The 23,985-nt window shown below is 40.0% G+C and overlaps 1 protein-coding gene across 1 annotated transcript in view; it reads right to left on the bottom strand.

The window, feature by feature from the left end:
- Positions 1-23,985, bottom strand: part of atp8a1 (ATPase phospholipid transporting 8A1) — a 417,286-nt gene that overhangs the window by 233,596 nt on the left and 159,705 nt on the right. The window contains exons 7-11 of the mRNA XM_067988311.1: positions 23,311-23,384; positions 20,987-21,056; positions 15,695-15,822; positions 11,126-11,237; positions 6,459-6,624 (exon numbers count right to left, since the gene is read on the bottom strand). Coding sequence (XP_067844412.1) covers positions 6,459-6,624; positions 11,126-11,237; positions 15,695-15,822; positions 20,987-21,056; positions 23,311-23,384 — 550 coding nt within the window. The remainder of the gene's footprint in view (positions 1-6,458; positions 6,625-11,125; positions 11,238-15,694; positions 15,823-20,986; positions 21,057-23,310; positions 23,385-23,985) is intronic.

Here is a 23,985-nt window from a genome sequence, read left to right as displayed (position 1 = left end):
CCTATCCCTGTAGCCCTGCAAATTTTTTCCTTTCAAGTACTTATCCAGTTCCCTTTTGAAGGCCATGACTGAATCTGCCTCCACCACCCCCTCGGGCAGTGCATTCAAGATCCTAAACACTCGCTGTATAAAAAAGTTTTTCTTCATGTCACCTTTGGTTCTTTTGCCAATCACCTTAAATTTATGTCATCTGGTTCTTGACCCTTCTGCCAATGGGAACAGGTTCTCTCTATCTACTCTGTCTAGACCCTTCATGATTTTGAATACCTCTATCAAATCTCCTCGCAACCGTCTCTGTTCCAAGGAGAACAACCCCAGCTTCTCCAGTCTATCCATGGAACTAATTCTGTTTCTGGTTTTCTTCTGTGGCATCCTGTGGGAGAAGCTGTCTATTCTATGTTTAGTGATATTTCTCAGCTCAGTGACTGAGCCAAGTAACTGCCTGCATCATGATATCACTAGAAGTCTCAACGTTCTTTAGGGTGCTTAGACTTGAAATGACTTGACATAGCTTTTTTGGCAAGATTACCTCGTATCCATCAGGTCGGTGCTGGAACTTCATGCCATTCCATTCATTTGAATGACGAGTCAGCCAGCGAGATGTCATTCTCACACAGCTTATGGAGGAGGGGCGCATCTGGTACAACAACTTCTTGATTTCCGCGTTTAACTGCGCATGTGCAGTCGCCAGAAATTGCTCCACTATTTGCACAGAAGTAACGATGAGCCATGTTAGGTTCGCCGTTATTTTCACAGGAAAATCTGGCACATTATTATGCTGGATCCATCAAAGAGTTTTTTTGTTTTTATTTTAAAAAAGGAGGCTTTAATCGATTCATGGAATTCTGGAAATTATGACATAGGGAAGGTGGATCAATTATCCATACTAATTTCTTATTAAATTTGTTCTCGGGATATTGACAATGCAAACTGGGCCATACTTATTGCCCATCCATAGCTACCCCGAGGTGGTGATGGTCTTCTCTGGAACTGCTGCTACCAAGTTATTAACTGCACAAAGTCATTTATCACATTAGCAAAGAAGCACCATTATCGTTTTGGTGATTTCTCTCCCTTGCTAATGTGATAAATTACTTTGTGCAATTAATGACCAGGCAGCAAAACTTATATTACTTTGTGTGTTACTCGTATGATTGAATTTCATTTGCACTCTTTATATTGAAGGTATATTTAACCATGATATCACGAGGGGTACACACATTAGGGTTCGAGTGGAAGATCATGGAGTATTTTTAATTAGGAACATATATTGGCTATGATACCACCCACTTTCATTAACAATGTACCTTTAATCTCCATTAAGACAAGCAAGGAAGACCTTGTTTAACACGTGTTCTGCAGTACAATGCTGTGAAATATCTGTCTTGTGCACCCTTACTGTTCACTGGAGTGAGAGAGGAGAGTACCACATGAGCTTGAATGTTCAACATTCTGTTTAGAGGTAAGAAAACTCAGGTTCTAAATATTTAATGTTTAGCAGCAGAAAAGTTAAACATTAAGAGTGCAACTTTGCTAACAAGCAGTGCAGTAAAAATAAAATTATTTCATATATCATAGTTCAAACGTAACCGTTGAAAGTCAATTCCCCTACTAATATCTTTCTGAAATAAGTGCTGTGAAACAGGACCACAAGGCTACAGGGCAAGAAATGCCATTTGGGAAATTACAGAAAGCATACTTGTCAAAACTTACGAGAAGTAGATGCATGATAGTGTTACAAATTTTAGGCCTGCCCTAGATATTCCCTTGGGTTCAGTGTCACTAGTCTACCCTGTAAGCGGACCCCACGTCCCTTACCATTAGAAGTTTACCTTTGTACGAATGTTTGGTCATACGATACCATAACTTAGTAGTCATAATAATGAGACCCTGCATTGTGTGTACTGGATACTGCAGTCTATGTGTACCCTCATGTGCTTTTCTCCTATCTTCCAGAAAGCAAACGGATACTCTGGTGAGATGAGGCCAATTGTAAACCATCAAACTGATTTATGTTACTCGCAATATACAAATAAAATACAGTTTTCAGTTAAACTCAATGTAATCCCCATTGCTCCTCGTAACATCCAAAATATTAAATTATGCAAACTTAGTGCCAATAAAGGCCTAGCTTCAATTTCACAAGTCAGTATTTGCTGAACTGACTGGCTTTAATCTTAGGAGAGAACTCTCCCTCTGTGACCATTACAAATTCAAAACTTCGACAAATTGTCTTTCTATTTTAGCTAGGCACGAAGCCAAAGACTTGACATCTGATCCTCCACCAGCTCTGTAGTTGAACTGCCAATCAAAATTGCTGCAGGTGTGGGTCTCCTGTCAGTTACCTCCTGTTGAGCTGAAATGAACGAGGGCATTCCAACACTCTGAATTTCACTGGAAAGCATCAGCGAACTTCATTGCCTCATATTGATATGATAGTCAATAAACACAATACTGTCACACACTTTACGTGGACCCCAGCTACTGGGTCCAACATGCGTTCCCAGATAGCTTGTGTGTTATGTGGACTTAACTCCTTATGTGCCAATTTCAACTCAAGAGCAACATCTAGACATAAATTATCCTAAAATTCCTCCTAAGCCAAATAAGTCAAGAATCTCAAAAGGTGACAAATTGTGTTCAGATATGAAATAAAACTCTTTTTTAAAAAAAAAACTTAAATTGGCAATTTTTCTCTCCATTTTCAGATTTTTTTCAATATCCTGGAAAGGCTGAACAGGCTGGGACTCTTCTCTGGAAAAGTGAAGGCTGAGGGGTGACCTGACAGAGGTCTTTAAGATAATGAAAGGGTTTGATAGGGTAGACGTAGAGAAAATGCTTCCACTTATGAGGGAGTTCAAAACTAGAGGTCATAAATATAAAATAATCAGTAATAAATTCAATTGGGAATTCAGGAGAAACTTCTTTACCCAAAGAGTGGTAAGAACGTGGAATGCACTACCACAAGGAGTAGCTGAGGCAAATAGCATAGATGCATTTAAAGGGAAGTTAGATAAGCACATGAGGGAGAAAGGAATAGATAGGCATCCTAACATGGTTAGATGAAGTAGGGAGGGAGGAGGCTCGTGTGGAGCATAAATGACGGCACACACAAGTTGGGCCGAATGGCCTGTTGCAATGTAGCTCAATGCAAATCCTCTCCCGTTGGTCAACGTACTTCAATACAGGACTGCAATTTTCTTTTTTGTTTACATTCCTTCAAATAAGTAATCAGCCTCTCTAACGTAAAATTCTAAAGGTACCTTGCAAATGTGAAATGAACCAAATCATTCCATAATAAATTTTAAACAACATTAAACTACTATAAATGTACAGGGCTATGGAGAAAGAGCAGGGGAACGGGACTAATTGGATAGCTCTTTCAAAAGAACTGGCACAGGCACGGTGGGCCGAATGGCCTCCTCCTGTGCTGTACCTACCATGATACTATTTTCAAACCTAATACAATTGACTTACTTCTTTTATATCAGTTACTTAAAGTAATAGATATCTTGGAATGATTTAAAAATTGATGGGTTCATAAAGCATCAAATTATGAGTCAGGTTTGACTGGTTTATGCTGTTTATCTGAACACCTCAGTTAAATTATTGCCTAGAAATCACTTCTAGTATTTTTTTAAAAAATGATGCATATGGTTTAATCTCATATGGGTACTTCATTGAGAATGCATTTATACTACAACTGCAGTGCCATTAAGTAGTTGTTTTGCTTTGCATCAATGCTGGAATAATAGGGTAAAAGCAGCATGTATCCAGAGGCCAAATCAGATTTGACACTGGAATGAGGCAGAGTGAGACTCCGCATGGATGTGTACTCAAACGGGAAGGAAGTGACTAGTGGTGTCAAACAAGGGTCTGTGCTGCGGCCTCAACTATTCACGATATTTATTAATGACTTAGATAACACAATAGAGAGCAATATATCCAAGTTTGCCGATGACACAAAGATTGGTGGCATAGTAAGCAGTGTAGACGGGAGCATAAAATTACAGAGACATTGATAGATTAAGTGAGGGGGCAAAACTGTGGCTGATGAATTTCAGGTAAGTGTGAGGTCATCATTTTGGACCAAAAAAGGATAGATCAGAGAATTTTTTTAAATGGTGAAAAGCTAAGAGCAGTGGAGGTCCAAAGAGATTTAGTAGTAGTCAGGTTCAAAAAATAATCAAAAAGGCTAACGGAATGTTAACCTTTATAACTAGAGGATAGTTATAAAGGGCTATGATATAAAGGGAAATTTGGCTACAGCTATACAAAGCCTCGGTCAGACTACATCTTGAGTACTGTGTACAGTTCTGGGCATCGGACCTCATAGGATATATTGGGCTTGGAATGAGTGCAGCGCAGATTCAACAGACGGTTACTTGGACTAAGGGTTAGATTATGAGCAGCGATTACATAAACTAGGCTTGTATTCCCTGGAATATAGAAGGTTAAGGGGTGATTTGATTGAGGTTCTAAGGATTTTGAAAGGAATTGATAGAAACTTTTTCTGCTGATGGGGGAGTCTAGAACAAGGGAACATAACCTTAAAATCAGAGCCAGGCCATTCAGGAGAGAAATTAGGAAACACTTCTTCACGCAAAGGGTGGTAGAAGTGTGGAACTCTCTCCCACAAAAAAGCAGTAGATGCTAGCTCAATTAATAATCTTAAATCTGAGATCGATATATTTTTGCTAGCCAAGGGTATTAAGGGATATGGAGCCAAGGTGGGTGGATGGAATTAGGATACAGATCAGCCATGATCTCATTGAATGGCGGAACAAGCTCGAGGGGCTAGATGGCCAAGATGGGAACTCCATGATGTTTCCCGTATCCTGGACAACCACAGGTGCAGGAAGTGTCGTCAGCTGGAGGAGATCAAGCTCCAGGTTTCGGAGCTTGAGCAGCTGCTGGCATCACTGCAGTGTATCCATGAGGCTGAGAGCTACGTGGATAGCACGTTTCAGGAGGTGGTCACCCGCAGCTTAAGAGAGTGCAGACAGAGAGGGACTGGGTGACCGCCAGGCAGACAAGGACGACCAGGCAGGTAGTGCAGGAATCCCGAGTGCATCTCATTCTCTAACCAGTATTCAGTTCTGAATACTGGTGAGGGAGAGGGTTCTTCCGGGGTGTGCAGCCAGAGACAAGTCCACAGCACCATGGATGGCTCAGCTGTACAGGGTGGGAGAAGAAAGGTCAGGAGAGCAATAGTGATAGGGGATTCTATAGTTAGGAGCAGACAGGCATTTCTGCGGCCGCAGACGTGTTATCAGGCTGGTATGTTGCCTCTCTGGTGCCAGGGTTAAGGGTGTCACTGAGCGGCTGCAGAACATTCTGGGGGCTGGGGGTGGGGGGGGGGGGGGGCGGGGGGGGGAAGAGGGTGAACAGCCGATGGTCATGATCCACATTGGTACCAACGACACAAGTAGAAAGAGGGATGAGGTCCTGCAGGCAGATTTTAAGGTGCTAGGAAAGAGATTAAGAAGCAGGACCTCAAAAGGTAGTAATCTCCGGATTACTCCCAGTGCCAAGTGTTAGTGAGTATAGAAACAGGAGGATAGGGCAGATGAACGCATGGCTGCAGAGATGATGCAGGAGGGAGGGCTTTAGATTCCTGGTGCATTGGGACCAGTTCTGGGGAACGTGGGACCTGTACAGGTCGGACAGGTTGCACCTCAACGGAGCTGGGACCAATGTCCTCATGGGGAGGTTCGCTAGTGCTGTGGGGGAGGTTTAAAAACTAATTTGGCAGGGAGATGGCCATCAGAATGTAGCAATGGAAAGGGGAAACAAGGGGCACAAAGGATCGGGGAGAAAAATAGTACTAGAGCAGGTAATAGTACAGTATTAGGTGGGATCAGACTTAGAGAGTACAATAAAGTCTAAGACTGGTTTGCTGGGGTTGTTCGCCCTGAAACAGAGATGGTTGCTGGGAGATTTGATAGAGGTATTCAAAATCATGAAGGGTCTAGACAGGGTAGATAGAGAGAAACTGTTCCCATTGGCGAAAGGGTCAAGAACTAGAGGACATAAATTTAAGGTGATTGGCAAAAGAACCAAAGGTGACATGAGGAAAAACTTTTTTTTTTAAAAAAACACAGCGAGTGGTTAGGATCTGGAAGGCACTGCCCGAAGGGGTGGTGGAGGCAGGTTCAATCATGGCCTTCAAAAAGGAACTTGATCAGTACTTGAAAGGAAAAATTTGCAGTGCTCTGGGGATAGGGCAGGGGAGTGGGACTAGCTGGATTGCTCTTGCATAGAGCTGGCACGGACTCGATGGGCCGAATGGCCTCCTTCCATGCTGTAACCTTTCTATGATTCTTTACCTATGTTCCTATTATTGCTAGAGACCTGTGAAAGTATATAATTTTCAGCAGGTAAAGATGTATATTATAATTGAGTGGGAAATAGCTGATCTAAGTCGCCAGTTTTTGAATGTTTCTTTAGAATCTTACCACTGAAACTGAGGTACCAGACTCCTGTAGAATGTCTGCTGGTCCATATTGTTGAACCAATGGCACACACCAAAGACATGAAAAGAAGAACGCCGAATAATAACAGGATTTGCACATTTGTGATTTGTTCCACATTTGATAACTTCAGTGGAGCTTGTGTAGTATTCTGCAAAAGAATTCACATGAAATTACAAACAGAAATTTCTCTGATGTATGTTGCACTCCAGTAGGTTTCTTAAAAAAAAATGTACCTCAAGTTAAGAACATATTAGAAAGTTCCATTAATTCAAACAAAAGCCAAGCAGAATGCACAAAAACATCCCCTCTTCACGAGGACTTTCATTTACCATTAATTGCATTTCTTATAAATCTACCCAGATATCAAATTTGACAATAAATTGTATGTTTCCTGAGCATTCTAATAATAAAACTAAAAGCGCAAGTGGGGTATAGTGGAACAAAGTGAATGTTCTATAATTAAGTACCAATGGTCAATTCAGTTGACCATTTTCAGCATTCTGATTGACTAAAATGTTACACATAGAATGATGATTCCACCCTTCCAAAGCCCAGAAAGAGTTAAGAAAGAAATATGGAACAAGATTTTACCTGATCAAAAAAAAATATTCTTGATCACTGCATTAACAAAACATTATTGGCCTAATTAATAGATCACTAATTTGGTGAATTAAACAAACAACTGACTCAACATATTAGATACCTGTAGATTGCGACACTACTGTAGCGAGATACCAATCTCCTGCAACTCATATTCCTATTCTTAACCAGGCCATGCAGACAACTTTGTAACAAATTATTGAAATGGCAGATCAAAAAAGGATGGAAGGTCAGAAGCTGGGAAAACCTTTAACATTTTTTTCTCGAAGATGACCTTCGTAAAATTCTGTCATCTCTTATTTTAAGGTTGCAATGTTTCAAGGAATTATGTTAGACAGTTCCAAATGCCTTCCTTCAATCTTCTCCAGCATAGAGACTTAGGACTAATGATACAAAATGTATTACGAAATAAAGTTATAAAACCTCAATTCTAATACCACACAGGTCAGTTTTTTTGAGGAAAAGGTGGCACCTAGGGTACTATCATTTTCCAGCTTTTTCCATGTACATTACAATAATAATGACTAACGCCCAATTCATTTTCTTTGTTGCAATTCATAAGGTACAAGGATAACTAAGCAGCACATCAACCACTTATTGCTGCAATCTCTGTATGGTTGGTAATATGCAGAAAACCATTAACACAAAATCTAGTCTGCCATCATTTTGTTATAGAAGTCTGAAAGGACTTAACAGCAGTATCTTTATTGCCAAAATAGATGAATGTCACAGTGGGGGGACCTTTTAAGGTTATTTGTAATACTTCTGATGTGGAGATGCCGGTGATGGACTGGGGTTGACAATTGTAAACAATTTTACAACACCAAGTTATAGTCCAGCAATTTTATTTTAAATTCACAAGCTTTCGGAGATTTTCTCCTTCCTCAGGCAAATGTTTCAAGATCTCCTTGAAGCCTACGCATTTATACATATTGAACAATAATAAATGGTGTTTACAGACTGTCCCTGCAACTGCCCGTTGCCAAGGCAATCACCGTGTTCAGACAGAGAGGTGTTACCTGCAGAACCTCCGAATACACATTCAATAAAAAAACAAACAGGGAAAAAAAACAGAGAAAAAAAAACAGAGAGAGGCAGAAACATCCGGAAGGCAGAGAGAGCCAGCAAATGACCCATTATATTAAAAACAGATAACATTTGTTCGCTGGTGGGGTAACGTGTAGCGTGACATGAACCCAAGATCCCGGTTGAGGCCGTCCTCATGGGTGCGGAACTTGGCTATCAATTTCTGCTCGACGATTTTGCGTTGTCGTGTGTCTCGAAGGCCGCCTTGGAGTACGCTTACCCGAAGGTCGGTGGATGAATGTCCATGACTGCTGAAGTGTTCCCCAAACAGGAGGGTTCCCTCCCAGTCGGGGAACACTTCAGCAGTCATGGACATTCATCCACCGACCTTCGGGTAAGCGTACTCCAAGGCGGCCTTCGAGACACACGACAACGCAAAATCGTCGAGCAGAAATTGATAGCCAAGTTCCGCACCCATGAGGACGGCCTCAACCGGGATCTTGGGTTCATGTCACGCTACACGTTACCCCACCAGCGAACAAATGTTATCTGTTTTTAATATAATGGGTCATTTGCTGGCTCTCTCTGCCTTCCGGATGTTTCTGCCTCTCTCTGTGTTTTTTTTTCTCTGTTTTTTTTCCCTGTTTGTTTTTTTATTGAATGTGTATTCGGAGGTTCTGCAGGTAACACCTCTCTGTCTGAACACGGTGATTGCCTTGGCAACGGGCAGTTGCAGGGACAGTCTGTAAACACCATTTATTATTGTTCAATATGTATAAATGCGTAGGCTTCAAGGAGATCTTGAAACATTTGCCTGAGGAAGGAGAAAATCTCCGAAAGCTTGTGAATTTAAAATAAAATTGCTGGACTATAACTTGGTGTTGTAAAATTGTTTACAATTGTAATACTTCAGCAGCCTCACTTCACTCACTAATGTCTTCAGAATTACAAAAGATAAAGCTTCATCAGTAGGTACAACTTGGCTTGCTGCTGCATTTATCTTCTCCACTGTCTTACTCAGAAGTTACTTAGTGCTTTAAATGACTCATGCTACTATAAGCAGACTGGCGGATCTTCACAGAAATGTGATTTTATTTTAGAAAGATGGTGCAGTTTAAGCACTACCATATAGATTTTCATGTTTACATACAAAAAAAGCACAAACAGAAAATTAGCTGACATTTTTCAGGATATCTGAACACTCAAGTACAATGTCCTGTATTTCAGACCAGTGGCATTTTCTACTCTACAATAACTTATAACTTACAGTTTTAAGCCTATTTTGGAAACAGTTCTGGAAATATGGATCCAAAAAATGCATATGCATAGTTTACTGTATTTCACAGCATACAGGAGACATGCATAGGTTAACTTACAAGTCCATTTCCAAGCCATTACCGGATCAAGCGCTGAAGTTAATCAAATTGCTTGATTTATTGGTCTCAATTGCCATTATGTCTATAACTTCCAATTATGGGGTATGGAAACTTTTTTTAAAAAATAAAACCTGCAAACTGGGCCATTTACACCTTAAGACTCATCATTACAAACTAAGAATTCTATAAAAGGGATTTACCTTGGAGTGACCTGTAGCACAGTACATTAAAGCTCCACTGCACTATGAAATGGTAGCATATGGTAATTCTCTAAAAGACTGATCATAGTCTTGCTATCCTGGGAAGGTGTTAATTGGAGGGCAAATACTTTTCCACAGGGAAGAGAGAAGTAAAAAAAAAATGGTAGAAGCCAGTCTTTCTATCTCCTCCCCCTTCCCCATGATTTCACATCTCTCCTGGCAGTATTATACAGCAACATTGGCAGAAGTGGGAGTGTCCTAGGCCCAACCATCTTCAGCTGCTTCATCAATGACCTTCCCTCCATCATAAGGTCAGAAATGGGGATGTTCGCTGATGACTGCACAGTGTTCAGTTCCATTCGCAACCCCTCAGATAATGAAGCAGTCCGAGCCCGCATGCAGCAAGACCTGGACAACATCCAGGCTTGGGCTCATAAGTGGCAAGTAACATTCGCGCCAGATAAGTGCCAGGCAATGACCATCTCCAACAAGAGAGAGTCTAACTACCTCCCCCTGACATTCAACGGCATTACCATCACCGAATCCCCCACCATCAACATCCTGGGGGTCACCATTGACCAGAAACTTAACTGGATCAGCCATATAAATACTGTGGCTACGAGAGCAGGTCAGAGGCTGGGTATTCTGCGGCGAGTGACTCACCTCCTGACTCCCGAAAGCCTTTCCACCATCTACAAGGCACAAGTCAGGAGTGTGATGGAATACTCTCCACTTGCTTGGATGAGTGCAGCTCCAACAACACTCAAGAAGCTCGACACCATCCAAGATAAAGCAGCCCGCTTGATTGGCACCCCATCCACCACACTAAACATTCACTCCCTTCACCACCGGCGCACTGTGGCTGCAGTGTGTACCATCCACAGGATGCACTGCAGCAACTCGCCAAGGCTTCTTCGACAGCACCTCCAAAACCCGCGACCTCTACCACCTAGAAGGACAAGAGCAGCAGGCACATGGGAACAACACCACCTGCACGTTCCCCTCCAAGTCACACACCATCCCGACTTGGAAATATATCGCCGTTCCTTCATCGTTGCTGGGTCAAAATCCTGGAACTCCCTTCCTAACAGCACTGTGGGAGAACCGTCACCACACGGACTGCAGCGGTTCAAGAAGGCGGCTCACCACCACCTTCTTGAGGGCAATTAGGGATGGGCAATAAATGCTGGCCTCGCCAGCGACGCCCACATCCCGTGAACGAATAAAAAAAAAAGAACAGGTGTTCAATCCATCTTCTTGGACTTGGATGTTGTGTGGCTGCAGCATAGAGAGATTCCAGAAAAGGGAAAAGAAGAAATTATCCTTATCCATCTACCTCCTCACTCCCCTCTCGACATCCTTCAAAGAGAAAACTGTGACAATTCAAAACTCAATTCAGCAAGCACATTTTAAAAAGATAATTCAGCAATATACTGTGTAAACATACCTGCATGAGTTTTGTGTCATGTCCTGTATAAACCACTATTCCATGAACCCATTGGGTGTTTCTTAATTGTGCACCTCGCAAAAGAATTTGATCTTGGCCCAAGGGAAAAGTGCTGAAAGAGAGATAAATGAAAAGGGCAAATCTCAGCTGAGATCAATATATACACAGAAATAATCAAACAACAAAAATTAGAACTCTGGCCAACTTACTTTATTGAAATCTACAGGGACACAAAATGGTTTGAATTATTTCTATCATGACTTAGGTGAAATCGCCAGTAGGTTTCATGTTGGAATAAATGTCCACATTATTTTACACAAATAAAATTAATATGGTACCTCTAAAAACATCTATTGATATTCTGTATCCCACCAGAAAGTATATCAAAATGTAAGTGTTGTTGCCTAGTGATAAGCCTATTAATACTGGGAAACCAATCTCACACTATTTGTAGTAATTCTGGAACATTTGAATCAAAAACAATGACAACAATCTGGGAATCAAAAAATGCTCATTGTCGGCATATTGTTATTTGCATTACTGCTGTGTTAACTTTAATTCTCCTGCATATTAAATATCAAAGTTTGCTGAATTTCGAGATAATCACTTACCAAAGTTAATCACTTGCAAGCAAATTTCAGATAAATGTAAAAACAATAGAGTATGATAATGGGGGTCTTCAATTATCCCAACATAGACTGAGGGGAAAAAGTGTGAAGGGCAAGGAAGGGGAGGAATTTCTGAAGTGTATAGGAGAACTTTCTTGCTTCCATCCCAACGAGGAAGAAAGCAGAGCTGGATCTAGTTCTGGGGAATGAATTGGGGCAACTGGAGCATGTTTCAGTGGGAGAGCATTTAGGAAACAGTGATCACAATATTAGGTTTAGAGTAGTTATGGGAAGGGACAAGGAACAATCAAAGGAGAAGATGCTCAACTGGAAGAGGGCTAATTTCAGTGAGATGAAAAGTGACCTAACCAGGTGGATTGGAAACAAAAATTAGCGGGTAAAACAGTAAATGAGCAAAGGGAGGCCTTCAAGGAGGAAATAGTTCGGGTACAAACTAAATACATTGCTATGAAGGGGAAAGGAAAGGCATCTAAAGCTAGAGCTCCCTAGATGACTGAAGAAATTGAGATTAAAATGAAACAGAAAAGGTGGCTTATGATAAAATTCAGGTTTATAATACAGTAGAGAATCAAGCAGAATACAGAGAGTGCATAGGAGAATTGAAAAAGACAATAAGAGGGGCAAAGCGAGTTTACGAGAAAAGATTACTGGGTAACATAAAAGGGATCACTGAAGTCTTTTATAAATATAAAAATAGTAAAAGGATAGTCAAAGGAAGGAGGGGCCTGATTAAGGGCCAAAAAGGAGATCTTCTAGTGGAAGCAGAGGGTATGGTTGAGGTACTAACTGAGTACTTTACAAAAGAAGTGGCCAATGCCACAGTAAAGGAGGAGAGGGTAGAGAAATTGGATAGGATAAAAATAGATAAAGAGGAAATACTTAATCGCCCTGATAGAAAAGTCACCCGGTCTGGATGAGATGCACGCGAGGTTGCTGAGGGAAGATATTACATATGGGAGTGGTGCCAGAGGACCTCAGGATTGCAAATGTTACACTCCTGTTCAAAAAGGGGAAGCAGGATAATCCCGGTAACTGCAGGCCAGTCAGCCTAATGTCGGTGGTGGGGAAACTTCGAGACCATAATTTAGTACAAAATTAATCGTCACTTGGACGGATTTGTTAAAGGCAAATCGTGTCTGACAAACTTGATTAAGTTCTTCAATTAAATAATACAAAGGGTTGATGAAGGTAGTGCAGTTGATGTGTGAATGGACTTTCAAAAGGCGTTTGATAAAGTGCCACATAATAGGCTTGTTAGCACAACTGAAGCCCATGAGATTAAAGGGACAGTGGCAGCATGGATATGAAATCGGCTAAGAGACTGAAAGCAGAGAGTAATGGTGAATGGTTATTTTTCAGACTGGAGGAAAGTAAATAACTCCCATTTATAGAATGCCTTGCAGGACCTCAGGACGTCCCATAGCGCTTTATAGCCAAATAAAAACTGTGAAGTATAGTCACTGTTACAATGAAAGAAATGTGGCAGCCAAATCATGCACAGCAAGGTCCCACAAACAGTAATGTGATAAATGACCAGTTCATCTGTTTGGGTGATGTTGGATGAGGGATAAATATTGGCCAGGACACTGGGGAGAACTCCCCAGCTCCTCTTCGAATAGTGCCATGGGATCTTTCACATCCATCTGAGCGGCCAGATGGGGGCTTGGTTAAAAGATGTCACTTCCAACAGTGCAGCACTCCCTCAGTGCTGCACTGATGCGTCAGTCTGGATTTCTTGCCCAAGTCTTTGGAGTGGGACTTGAATCCACAACTTTCTGACTCAGAAGCGAGAGCGCTACCACTGAGAAACAGCTCACACTGAAGTATACATTGATATCCCCCAGGGGTCGGTATTAGGACCACTGCTCTTTTTGATATATGTAAATAACCTGGACTTGGGTATAAGGGGCATAATATGCAGATGAGACAACATTTGTAGTGAACAATGAGGAGGATAGTAGCAGACTTCAGGAGGACATAAACAGACTGATAAAATGGGCAGATCAAATTTAATGCAGAGAAATGTGAAGTGATGCATTTTGGAAGGAAGAATGAGGAGTGGCAACATAAACTAAATGGTACAATTGTAAAGGGGCTGCAGGAACAGAGACATCTGGGGGTTCACATACACAAATCTTTGAAGGTGGCAAGACAAGTTGATAAGGCTGTTAAAAAGCATACAGGACCTTTATAAATAGAGGCATAGAGTACAAAAGGAAGTTATGCTAAAACAGTGATAAATCAATGATTAGGCCTCAGCTGGAATATTGTGTTCAACTCCAGGCATCACACTTTGGGAAGGATGTCAAGGTTTTGTAGAAGGAGCAGAGGAGATTTACTAGAATGGTGCCAGAGATGAGGGACTTTAGTTATGTGGAGAGACCAGAGAAGCTGCGATTGTTCTCAGAGTAGAGACGGTTAAGGGGAGATTTGATAGGTGTTCAAAATCATGACTGGTTTTGACAGAGTAAATAACGAGAGACTGTTTCCACTGGCAGAAAGGTTGGTAACCAGAGGACACAGATTTAAGGTAACTGACAAAAGAACCAGAGGGGAGGTGAGGAGAATTTATTTTAATGCAGCAAGTTATGATGGTCTGCAATGCACTGCCTGAAAGGATGGCGGAAGCAGATTGAATAGTAACTTTCAAAAGGGAATTGGACAAATAATTGAAATGGAAAGATTTGCAGAGCTATGGGAGCAAGACTAATTGGATAGATCTTTCAAAGAGCCAGCACAGGCACAAAGAGCTGAATGGCCTCCTACTGTGCTGTATGATTCTATGACTATTCATTGAAGAAATGCTACCTTAGATAGATTGATGTACGTCATTGGCTTTCTTCAGACACTAATTTACCACATGCCTTATTCGTTCCCTTAGCTAATAGAAAGCATTTTGCTTGCAGTGTAATTGTAAATTAATTGTCATAGGTCCTCACAAACCAGGAGCAAGTCACAAATACAAAAATACACACCCCCACCCACCCACCCACACACACCCCAATTATTCAATCAGCCGTACCTCTGCAATAATTGGTCACATAAAGGGCTCCACACAGGAATCTTAAGGACGATTTTTTTCATAAATGCGCAGAAATGATCCAGGGAAATAGAATTTGCCTTGCAATGATCTATTTAACAGTGAAACCTCCAATAATCGGCCACTATGGCAAGGATCCATCAGTAGATAATGGAGATTGATAGCTAGCCAAAAATTCCCAAAATTAGGTTTTGCAATATGAGGCAGATTATACATCCCGAGATCGTATTGGTATCTGTAACAATGTTGCAGAAGGGAGCTTCTGGTAAAACAGAGCATGATTGCAAGTGAAAGTGGAACTGAAGATACAACCTGCTGGCAGAATGAGCACCTCGAGCACTCCATCAGCTGCTGAGCTTTGGGATTTGGACCTCTCAGAGCCTGCCTAAAAATGAGCTTTGGTAGCTCAACATCAGCACTTCATGGAGTCATACGAGAGCGTGCCAAAGAGCCTGCACAATTTACAGCAATACTGTAAGCATAGGCACAGAGACAAGTGTAAAATAAACAAAAGGAACAGCTTTATTCACAAAGAAAAGGAGATGAAATACAAATGACAAAAGAAATATTAACAGGATGTGCAATACAGTTATGCCCAGAAAAAGTTCAGAAGATAATTGGGAAAGTAGATAACGTAGGTTCCACTGTAAGAAAGGAATGATGTTAATTGAATACTAATTAATGTAAAATTCCAGGGATGCTTCAGGCATTATCGTCATGGTTGCTTGGAAATGAGACTGCAGAAACTTCTCTCATCTCAAGAACAGTCTGCTACAAAAGAGACGTTTATTCCTTCAGTAGGGGCTGAATTTGAATGCAGTCCAGTCATTAAATTTGTACATATTTTTGAGAAGAAAATGTTCATCATTTTAATGTATCTTTTCCTTCAGCCTACTTTACCTCTTTCCATCAAATCGAATGTTGCCAACAAAATCATACACGTGCCGGTTGGGATTCTCGCATTCAAGTTTGCCGGAAAAATTCACTAAACTATCAATATCTTTTATGTCTGCTGTCTGAGGTAGACCCTTGAGAGGGGAAAAAAGAAAATCACAACTTTAATTTGCATTAACAAGATTTTATAATGGCTTACTGATAACTTTCAATTTTCATTTTTAATACTTTGAGGGGGTTTAGTTTAATTATGGGTTACTTTAGATACTGTTCGTCCAAGTAGTATCTCAAAATAAAACTGTGGCATTGAATGCTTACATTCTCTTAGAAAGTAGCCATCTAAAATTTAGGCAGAATTCAAATTGCTTTAATGCAACGTAGGGCAGAATAATATATTCCTGCATCCTATTATACTCAGTGGTTTATCCTAGAACTTTCTATGGCTTAGTAATGTACGATTGATAGTTTGTCCTTTATGCTGATTCTTTAGGTTTGAACAATGGCAGTGTCCAAAGCCATATTGAGGTATTCAGCCAAAAATTCAAGTGTTCACAATTTAAAAAGCAAAGCTAATTTTGACCCGAAAGGCTGCTGGTGTTTTTCTATGAACCATAAAGTACAGATTCCTACTCGACCACTAAACCACCAGAGACTAACATCTTCTCCCTGGCCCCCACCCCATTCCACTGCTTAGAATGCAAAATAGGTATCCATCATTTTATCTTTCCTTCTCCCCATATGGCCCTCTTCTCTCCTGAAGACAACAGTCTATCCTGGGGGACAGTGCCATATTTACCTTCTAGTACCTTGTTCAAGCAGCTAATCTTCATGTGCAAGCCTAGGCAGTGAATATCAGCAGGATATCAAAGCTGTCCACACATGCTCATTTTCCAGCAGGGCTCACTGCACAAAGGACAAGAGTGGGAACCCCAGCAGATTTTAAGTGGGCACTGAGGCCAATTGTAGCATACTTAATGCTACCCCAGGTAAGGTCAGTTATATTGGCATAAAGCAGAAATCAAACCTGGCCATTTCCTGATGTGTGGCACAGTTGCAAACTGAAGTGTTTTCATCAGCTGAACCATCAGGACATTTTGGTTGAAAAAAAACTCGCCACTTTGTCCCTGTTGTTTCACTAACAATCATTACAAGGGTGTCAATGGACACTTGGGAGGCATTAGTAGATTGAAAACAGGCCAGTACGGTACCTATATTCAAAAAGGATGATGGAACAGACACAGCTAACTAAAGACCCATTAGTCTTACTTCAATTCCATGTAAAATAATGGAATCGATCAGGAATAAATTTGAAGATTATCTGTATGACAACTTAACAAAGAGCAATCAACTTTAGAGGTGGTCGATCCTGCCTGACCAACCTTCTTGATTTCCTTGAAGAAGTGACAAGACAAGTCCATTGTGGTAAACCCTATGACATTGTGTACTTAGACTTCCAAAAGCATTGATAAAGTTTCACATGGTAGGTTACTAGTTAAGCTCAAAGCTTCGGGATTTAGGGCAAAACTTAGGTATGTAGAAACTAACTGAAGGGTAGAAAACAAACGGTACTGGTTAGAGGGATAATATCAAGGTTGATGGGGGGAAAGAAGAGTTCTGAGTGGGGTGCTCCAAGGATCAGTATTGGAACTACAATTGTTTCTAATTTACATCAATGACATGGATTCTGAAACTCACTGCTACCAAACTAGACGGGAATTAAAGGAGGCAAGCCCTGAATATGCTAAAAATATGCGACTGGGCTGACCAATGGTAGATGAAATTTACTGCAAACAAGTGTAAAGTACTGTGCACAGGAAGGAAAAATGGGTAGCATACATACTTCATGAATAGTGTTGAAATAGCTACGGTTGAAACTGAAAGACACCTAGAAGTCTTAGTAGACTCAACATGTTCACCATTACAGAGCAGTTATCAACAAAGCCAATTGAATGTTGAACTATATAGCCAGGACAGTAGAACAGAAGTCAGAAGAAGTAATGATCAAACTGAACAGCACCCTGGTCAGACCACACCTTGGGTACTGTGGCCAGTTCTGGTCACAGAAACAAGGGAGACCTTCACACACTGGAGGGAGTGTATAGAAAAGCGAAAAGATTGATCCCTAATGTCAGGGGTCTTAGTTCTGAGCAAAGGCCCAGGAAACTTGGGCTTTTCAGCCAAACATTGAGGGTGGGTGAAATCGGACCACGTTGCACCCATTTTTTGGGTGCAAAAAGCACCAATTTCAAGAGCTACATTCTGTGCAACAAAACAGTACCAGAAGTATTACCGATGCCATATTGGGTCTAGTAATATTTAGGCGTCCCCGGCGGCCGCCGCCTCAAACAAGCTTTAGGTCCTTTGCATATGCTAATGAGGGACCAAAACACCTGTTTCGCGATCCTGCTCCAAAATTCGGCAGCACTGAACAGAGCATGGACCGGGCATGCTCCGCTCAGTTTTCGGGTTAGTGTGTAGCCTAACGAGAGGTCCTTAAAGGGACTGTTGGAAGCCAATAAAACAATAAGTTTTGTTGTTTTTAAGTTACCTTAAGTGAGGGGCCAGGAGGAGCAGGAGTGCTCCTCCTCGTACCACAGCAAATCAGTGGGCTGCTGCTAGCACACGCTCGCCCCCACCCCCCCCCCACCCAAGGACCTACCCTAGATCTGCTGCCGGCGTCACAGCTGGCCCAATTTGGTCTTGTGCACGCCAGCGAGCTACCTCTTGACGCTCAATTGGTGCCTACAGCTCGCTGGAATGATGGTGATGAAGACTGAGGTCCAATTTGGCCTCTGGCATGCATATGGAACACATCACCAATCTTGCACCCGAAAATAGACCTAAACCAATTTCTGCTCCAAGGTGTCTGAGAGGTGATCTTAGAGATGGACAAGATGGTATGAAAAAGGTTATTCTAGATTATTACTTTAAATTTAATTGTGGGAGTTGGACAAGGGGACTCAGTTTAAAACTTACTAAAAGGTAACTTTGGGACAGATATCAGGAAGTTTTTCTTCAAGCACTTGGAATGGATTTCCAGGCAGAGCAGTGGAGGCAAAAACCCTGGACTCTGAAACAACTAGATGCAGCAATGGGGGGTTTGTAGGGTTGTTCTGAATGGAAGATGGGCAGAGTATCCTTCCTCATCCGTAAGTATCTTGTGAAATACACAAAGTTGCCAAGATAAACAAAATGTCAAAAGCAGAATCTCTAACTGCATTTTTGGACAAATGAAGTTTTTGTTCCTCTGTGCATATTTGCTTAAGGATAAATGCACACAAATTTGAATCTCCTAATTTGAATCAACTTGGATCTAAAATTGTTTTGCTCTTAATTACCAAATATGATGTAGGCGGTAAACATGCTCATGCAAGACCATTTCAAAATATCTTGATTTTTAAAATCCAAATAAGATTCTGTTCAAGTCTAATTCTCTTACGCTGTAACTAGATTATTACTTAAAGTAATGTAGTGCTGCTTAAAAAAAAAATTAAGCATGGCACGGATATTGATTGGAAAAAAAAAGATTTAAGCTCTGGACAGAAATCTAAAACAAAGGTCAGATTTTTAAAATACAGGGGCATTGACTTGAGGGCATGTCATGAGGGGCTGTCACTGAGTTATAAAAAATTACTGCATTTGTGAATAAAAAAAGTTATTGTCACAATCAAACCATAAAGTATCCAAATCATACTTTTATTTGAAATTACACAGAATTTACAGCACAGAAAAAGGCCATTTGACCCAACTGGTCTGTGCTGGTGTTCGTACTCCACACAAGCCTCCTCCCACCCTACTTCATCTAACCATATCTGCATATCCTTCTATTCCTATCTCTCATGTGAGAATATTGGAAATCGGGAAAAATTGACATTGTTTTCTTAATACTACTAACCATCATGCTCTGCAGGCTATGCTACGTATTTTGCTGAGTGTGTGGCTTATTTTGCTGAATTGTAAACTGTTAACCTTTGACTAGTGACTGACCCTTGTTACCCTCATTATGAGACAAGGCAGCTATGTGGTAAAAGAGGAACAATGGCCCAAAAAATGGAATAATCCAAAGATAGCGATAAGACCAGGACTATGACAAGATAGCTAGATGAGTAATGTTAAAACAAGCTGACCATCTTGGATTCTTTGAAAACCAACTTTGTTAATCTATCAGGGTCTTATGAATATTGTTTCATATATGGTATAAGGTTCCTGCCAGGGGTGGAGGACATAAAAACCCAATGTCTTTTCAGCTTGGGGCAAAGGAATCAGCGAAGCCCACCCAGCTATCAGAAGGACATCTAGCTGTCTGAAGGTGACACAGCTGTCAGAAGAACACCTATCAGAAGACTACCTCACTGTTGGAAAACGACCACGTCGCCAACTCAATTACAAACTCTGCCCAGAGATCAAATGGGGTGATATTGTTTTGATCTTTGTTGTCTAATATTTGATAGTTAAATCAAACATGTAAAAGTATTAGTAAATGCGACATCGATTGCCATTTGGTGTCGCGTCCGAATCTGTTACACATGTACTTATCTAGCTGCCCCTTAATGGCATCTATTCTATTTGCCTCAATTACTCCATGTGGAAGGAAGTTCCACATTCTAATCATTCTCTGGGTAAAGACATTTCTCCTGAATTCCTTATTGGATTTATTAGTGACTCTCTTATATTTATGGCCCTTAGTTTTGGACTCCTCCATAAGTGGAAACATCTTCTCTACGTCTACCCTATGAAACCCCATCATAATTTTGAAGACCTTGATTAGGTCATCCCTCATCCTTCTCTTTTCTAGAGAAAGTGCCCCTACCTATTCAGTCTTTCCTAATTGTTATAACCTCTTAGTTCTGGTATCATCCTTGTAAATGTACTACTTCAATAACTTCTTTATAAAGGAAAATCAAATGTTACTTGTTTACTCGTATGGAGTTGGAAACAAAATACAATTTTTCTGAATTAAGAATAGAGTAAAAATACCCAAAATGTATATTCAGTACCTAATAGAGATAACGCTTTTGCCTCTAACTGCAATTTCAGTCCTGGAGTAGCACTGTTAATATTTTTACAGGGTTCATAGATCTTACTGTTTGATTGATGCACTTATTACAACCACGAGTCAAATTCACAAAGCTGTATTTAAAAAGTTATTTTGATTACCCCAAAAATAAACCAAACTCAAGACTAAAGACTGGCTTTCCTACAACTAAGTTTAGTTCAAACCTGATAAGATAGTTTTAATTGAATTAAATTGGTTTGTTTATTAAATATATCGCAAACCAATATGCATGGAAATCTTACCTGTCGGATCTTAAGATTTGTTTCTCCATCTAAATTAGAAGTTTCAATGTAGCACATTGCCTGTGGTTCACTGATATGAAACAGAATGACAAGTTTATTAAATTTTAAACAGCCAATATATGACTACTTGGAAACTTTGCAAAGCTCAAGCAGCTTTTCAGCGACAGAATTAAATTCCAGCAGAGCAAGAGTTATTCAGCATTCACGTGTCATTAAAGCATTTTTCAATAAAAATGCATCTTTAGTTTCTCACCAAACTCATGACTAACCATTATAAAATTGTTTGTATACATTGCAGTAAACTTTTTGCACCATGATGCATTCAGTGTTGGTGATTTGAAAAATGGAATATTCAGATATGTATACTCTGAACTCGTGAAAGCAAGTCTCAACAGAACACTGGTCCACTTAAATAGCACTTCCTTGATTAAAATAGAACATTTTAATTGTCATAATTTTAAAGAATTTTAAGAGACTAATTCAGTTATTCAATCCATGTTACACTATCACTTCAATGTTTGACAATGCTAAGTCCAACAGCCAAACATTTATTAATTTATATAGACAATTCTATATAATTGAGTCTTACTTCATATATCTAATTTACAAACAGAATAAGGAAGTCAAACTTTGGATAATTTATTTTAAATGCACTTCATTTATGTACAAAATGAGTAATGGTTGTACAAAAGTTGGCTGAACACACCAAAGATGATTTTAATAATTTTGCTCTGCAGATGACAAAACACCTCAGTGTTTAGCACCTATTCCTTAAAGCACATCTTACAGTTTCTACTCCCACTGATATAGAAGGAGAAAAGAAACATTTTCTCGTTATTTAATTTGGACAATGAGAAAAGCCCAATCAATTACTATTTATGGACCAGTTCCATGATCATTGAAAGATGTGCACTAGGAATTTGTGCATTCTGCCGTAAGGGGAATAGCTCATACATGTTACATGTGCAAGAAAAGATTCTGTGTACCTGTTAACCACGAGGGAGGGGAGCAGGGGAAGCATCATCCAAAAAGGCAAAATAGTATATGTAAAATAATTAGGATCACATTTCATAAAAGCACATCAGTTAACGCAGCAGCGAAGCTACACAACAGTTAACAGATACAAATCAGAAAAATAGGGACCTTCAAGCAAGCTTCATGATTAGTAAGTTACAACACCACAAGGTGCAGATGCAGTACTGTAGTAGTTAAACTTGCCACAGCAATGTGCAGTTTGTCACATAACATAAAAAGTGAGAAGTTATAAATTCAAGGACATGCAAATGATAACATTCAGAAAAGTACAGTGGGTCCTCCAGCGAGCTTGTAAAACTCACCAAGAAAAAAATAATTAAACAGGGCATCTTCTTATACAGCTCAACTTTTATTAAAATGACATTTTTGGAAAAGTACCTTTTGTTTCATCTTTAAATTATAAGATGTAAACATCCTTAAAATTTAGTTTTGCTCTAAAGGTTAAGCATAAACAGCTGGACTTTCTGCAAAAGTCATAATTTTAACATGGTTTACTTCATTTCTAAAATTGGCCTTTTTACAGCATCACACAATTAGTTAATCTATGCTTCCTAGACATTTAACTATAATTGAAAATAGCTACATGCAACTTTGGCTTCACAAAATTAAGCTACAGTTGAGCATTATGGAAAAAAAGGGATGACTTGTGAACTCTTCATCTTATAAGAAAATATTTATGCACAATATATGGAATTCTTTGCTAAAACTCAAGTTGGAAAATTCATTCACATCACATTTTGTTCTTCTAACAATTCTGAGTCAGTGAAGGGGAATAGATTATTGATGGCTTCTTAATGCAATAACATTATTGCAGAGCATAATGGTGAGTATTGCAACTCCAATATGTTGCACTACAGAATTGTAGAACAGATTCTTTACAACAAGTTCCTAATCTCAACTGTGCTGCCATGGAAAGTGCCACACAGAGGCCAGGTACTTCCCAGAAGAACGAACCATAGAAAGGCTGAGCAGCTTGCCTGTGTGCACTTTCCAGTGCTTCGTACGGAGCAGCACCGGAGGTTATCTGGGGGCAAACTGTCAGACCATCCTTTCAGTCATTAAGGAAGCTACATTGCATTGGGGAGAAGGAGCAAATTGATATTTCCTCCTCCTCCCACCCACAAAAGGCCATTTCTGTTAGTAATCAAAATTTATTCAGGAATCTGATGCAGAATGTGAATCAAAGTACATTTGAAGAAGAATTACAAATAGCCTCTTTGGGGCTGCTTTTGAGGACCCACTGCTGCTTTAAAATTCTGCAGTATTATATTTCCTAAATCAAATCTGACCTTGATGACAGAATGACGAGGTCAGCTGGGAGATGTTCCCCATTGGTCACCTTCACAATCTCCCCCACTGCCACCTATATTAATCCCAGCAGATAGAGGGTTAGGACATACATACACACACAAAAATAATGTGGAGGGATAAGGAAATGATGGAAAGTGTGATGAGAAAACGGCAAAAAGAAGCAAATCGATTGGTTATACAGAAAATAAAATTAACAATTAAAATTTCTTTGCTATATAATTTTTCAAAATCCATTTTATTCATGTCCGATGCAATCAATCATATGACTCCAAGGATTACCATAATTTTTTTTTTTAAAAAGTGTTGTGTGCAGACGGATCTGTACACAATATAAACATTTAGAATAGGAAAATTATAGTTTAAATCTTAATACACAAAAAATACGCTCAGTCTTTTTATAAATCCCATCTAATTTTTTGTGTAAAACACAGAAAATATACTTGGGACAGCAATTTGATCAATCTTAAAGGCTCAAACCATCTACTATTTCAAACAGTAGTCAAGAAAATATATTAATTTGGTGGCTTGCAATGCTTTATAAAGTAGTGTTTTTAGAATTGGAAACATTCAATAATAGTTAGCAAGCCAAGTTCCACATCAGGTCATCAGGATATATTGGCACATGAAAAAAAATGTTAGTTAGTTTTTAAAAA

The sequence above is a fragment of the Heptranchias perlo genome, chromosome 1, assembly GCF_035084215.1.
Source record: "Heptranchias perlo isolate sHepPer1 chromosome 1, sHepPer1.hap1, whole genome shotgun sequence".
In the NCBI taxonomy this organism is placed as follows: domain Eukaryota; kingdom Metazoa; phylum Chordata; class Chondrichthyes; order Hexanchiformes; family Hexanchidae; genus Heptranchias; species Heptranchias perlo.
The sequence above is the reverse complement of the archived record's forward strand: the minus strand, read 5'-3'. Positions and strand labels throughout refer to the sequence as shown.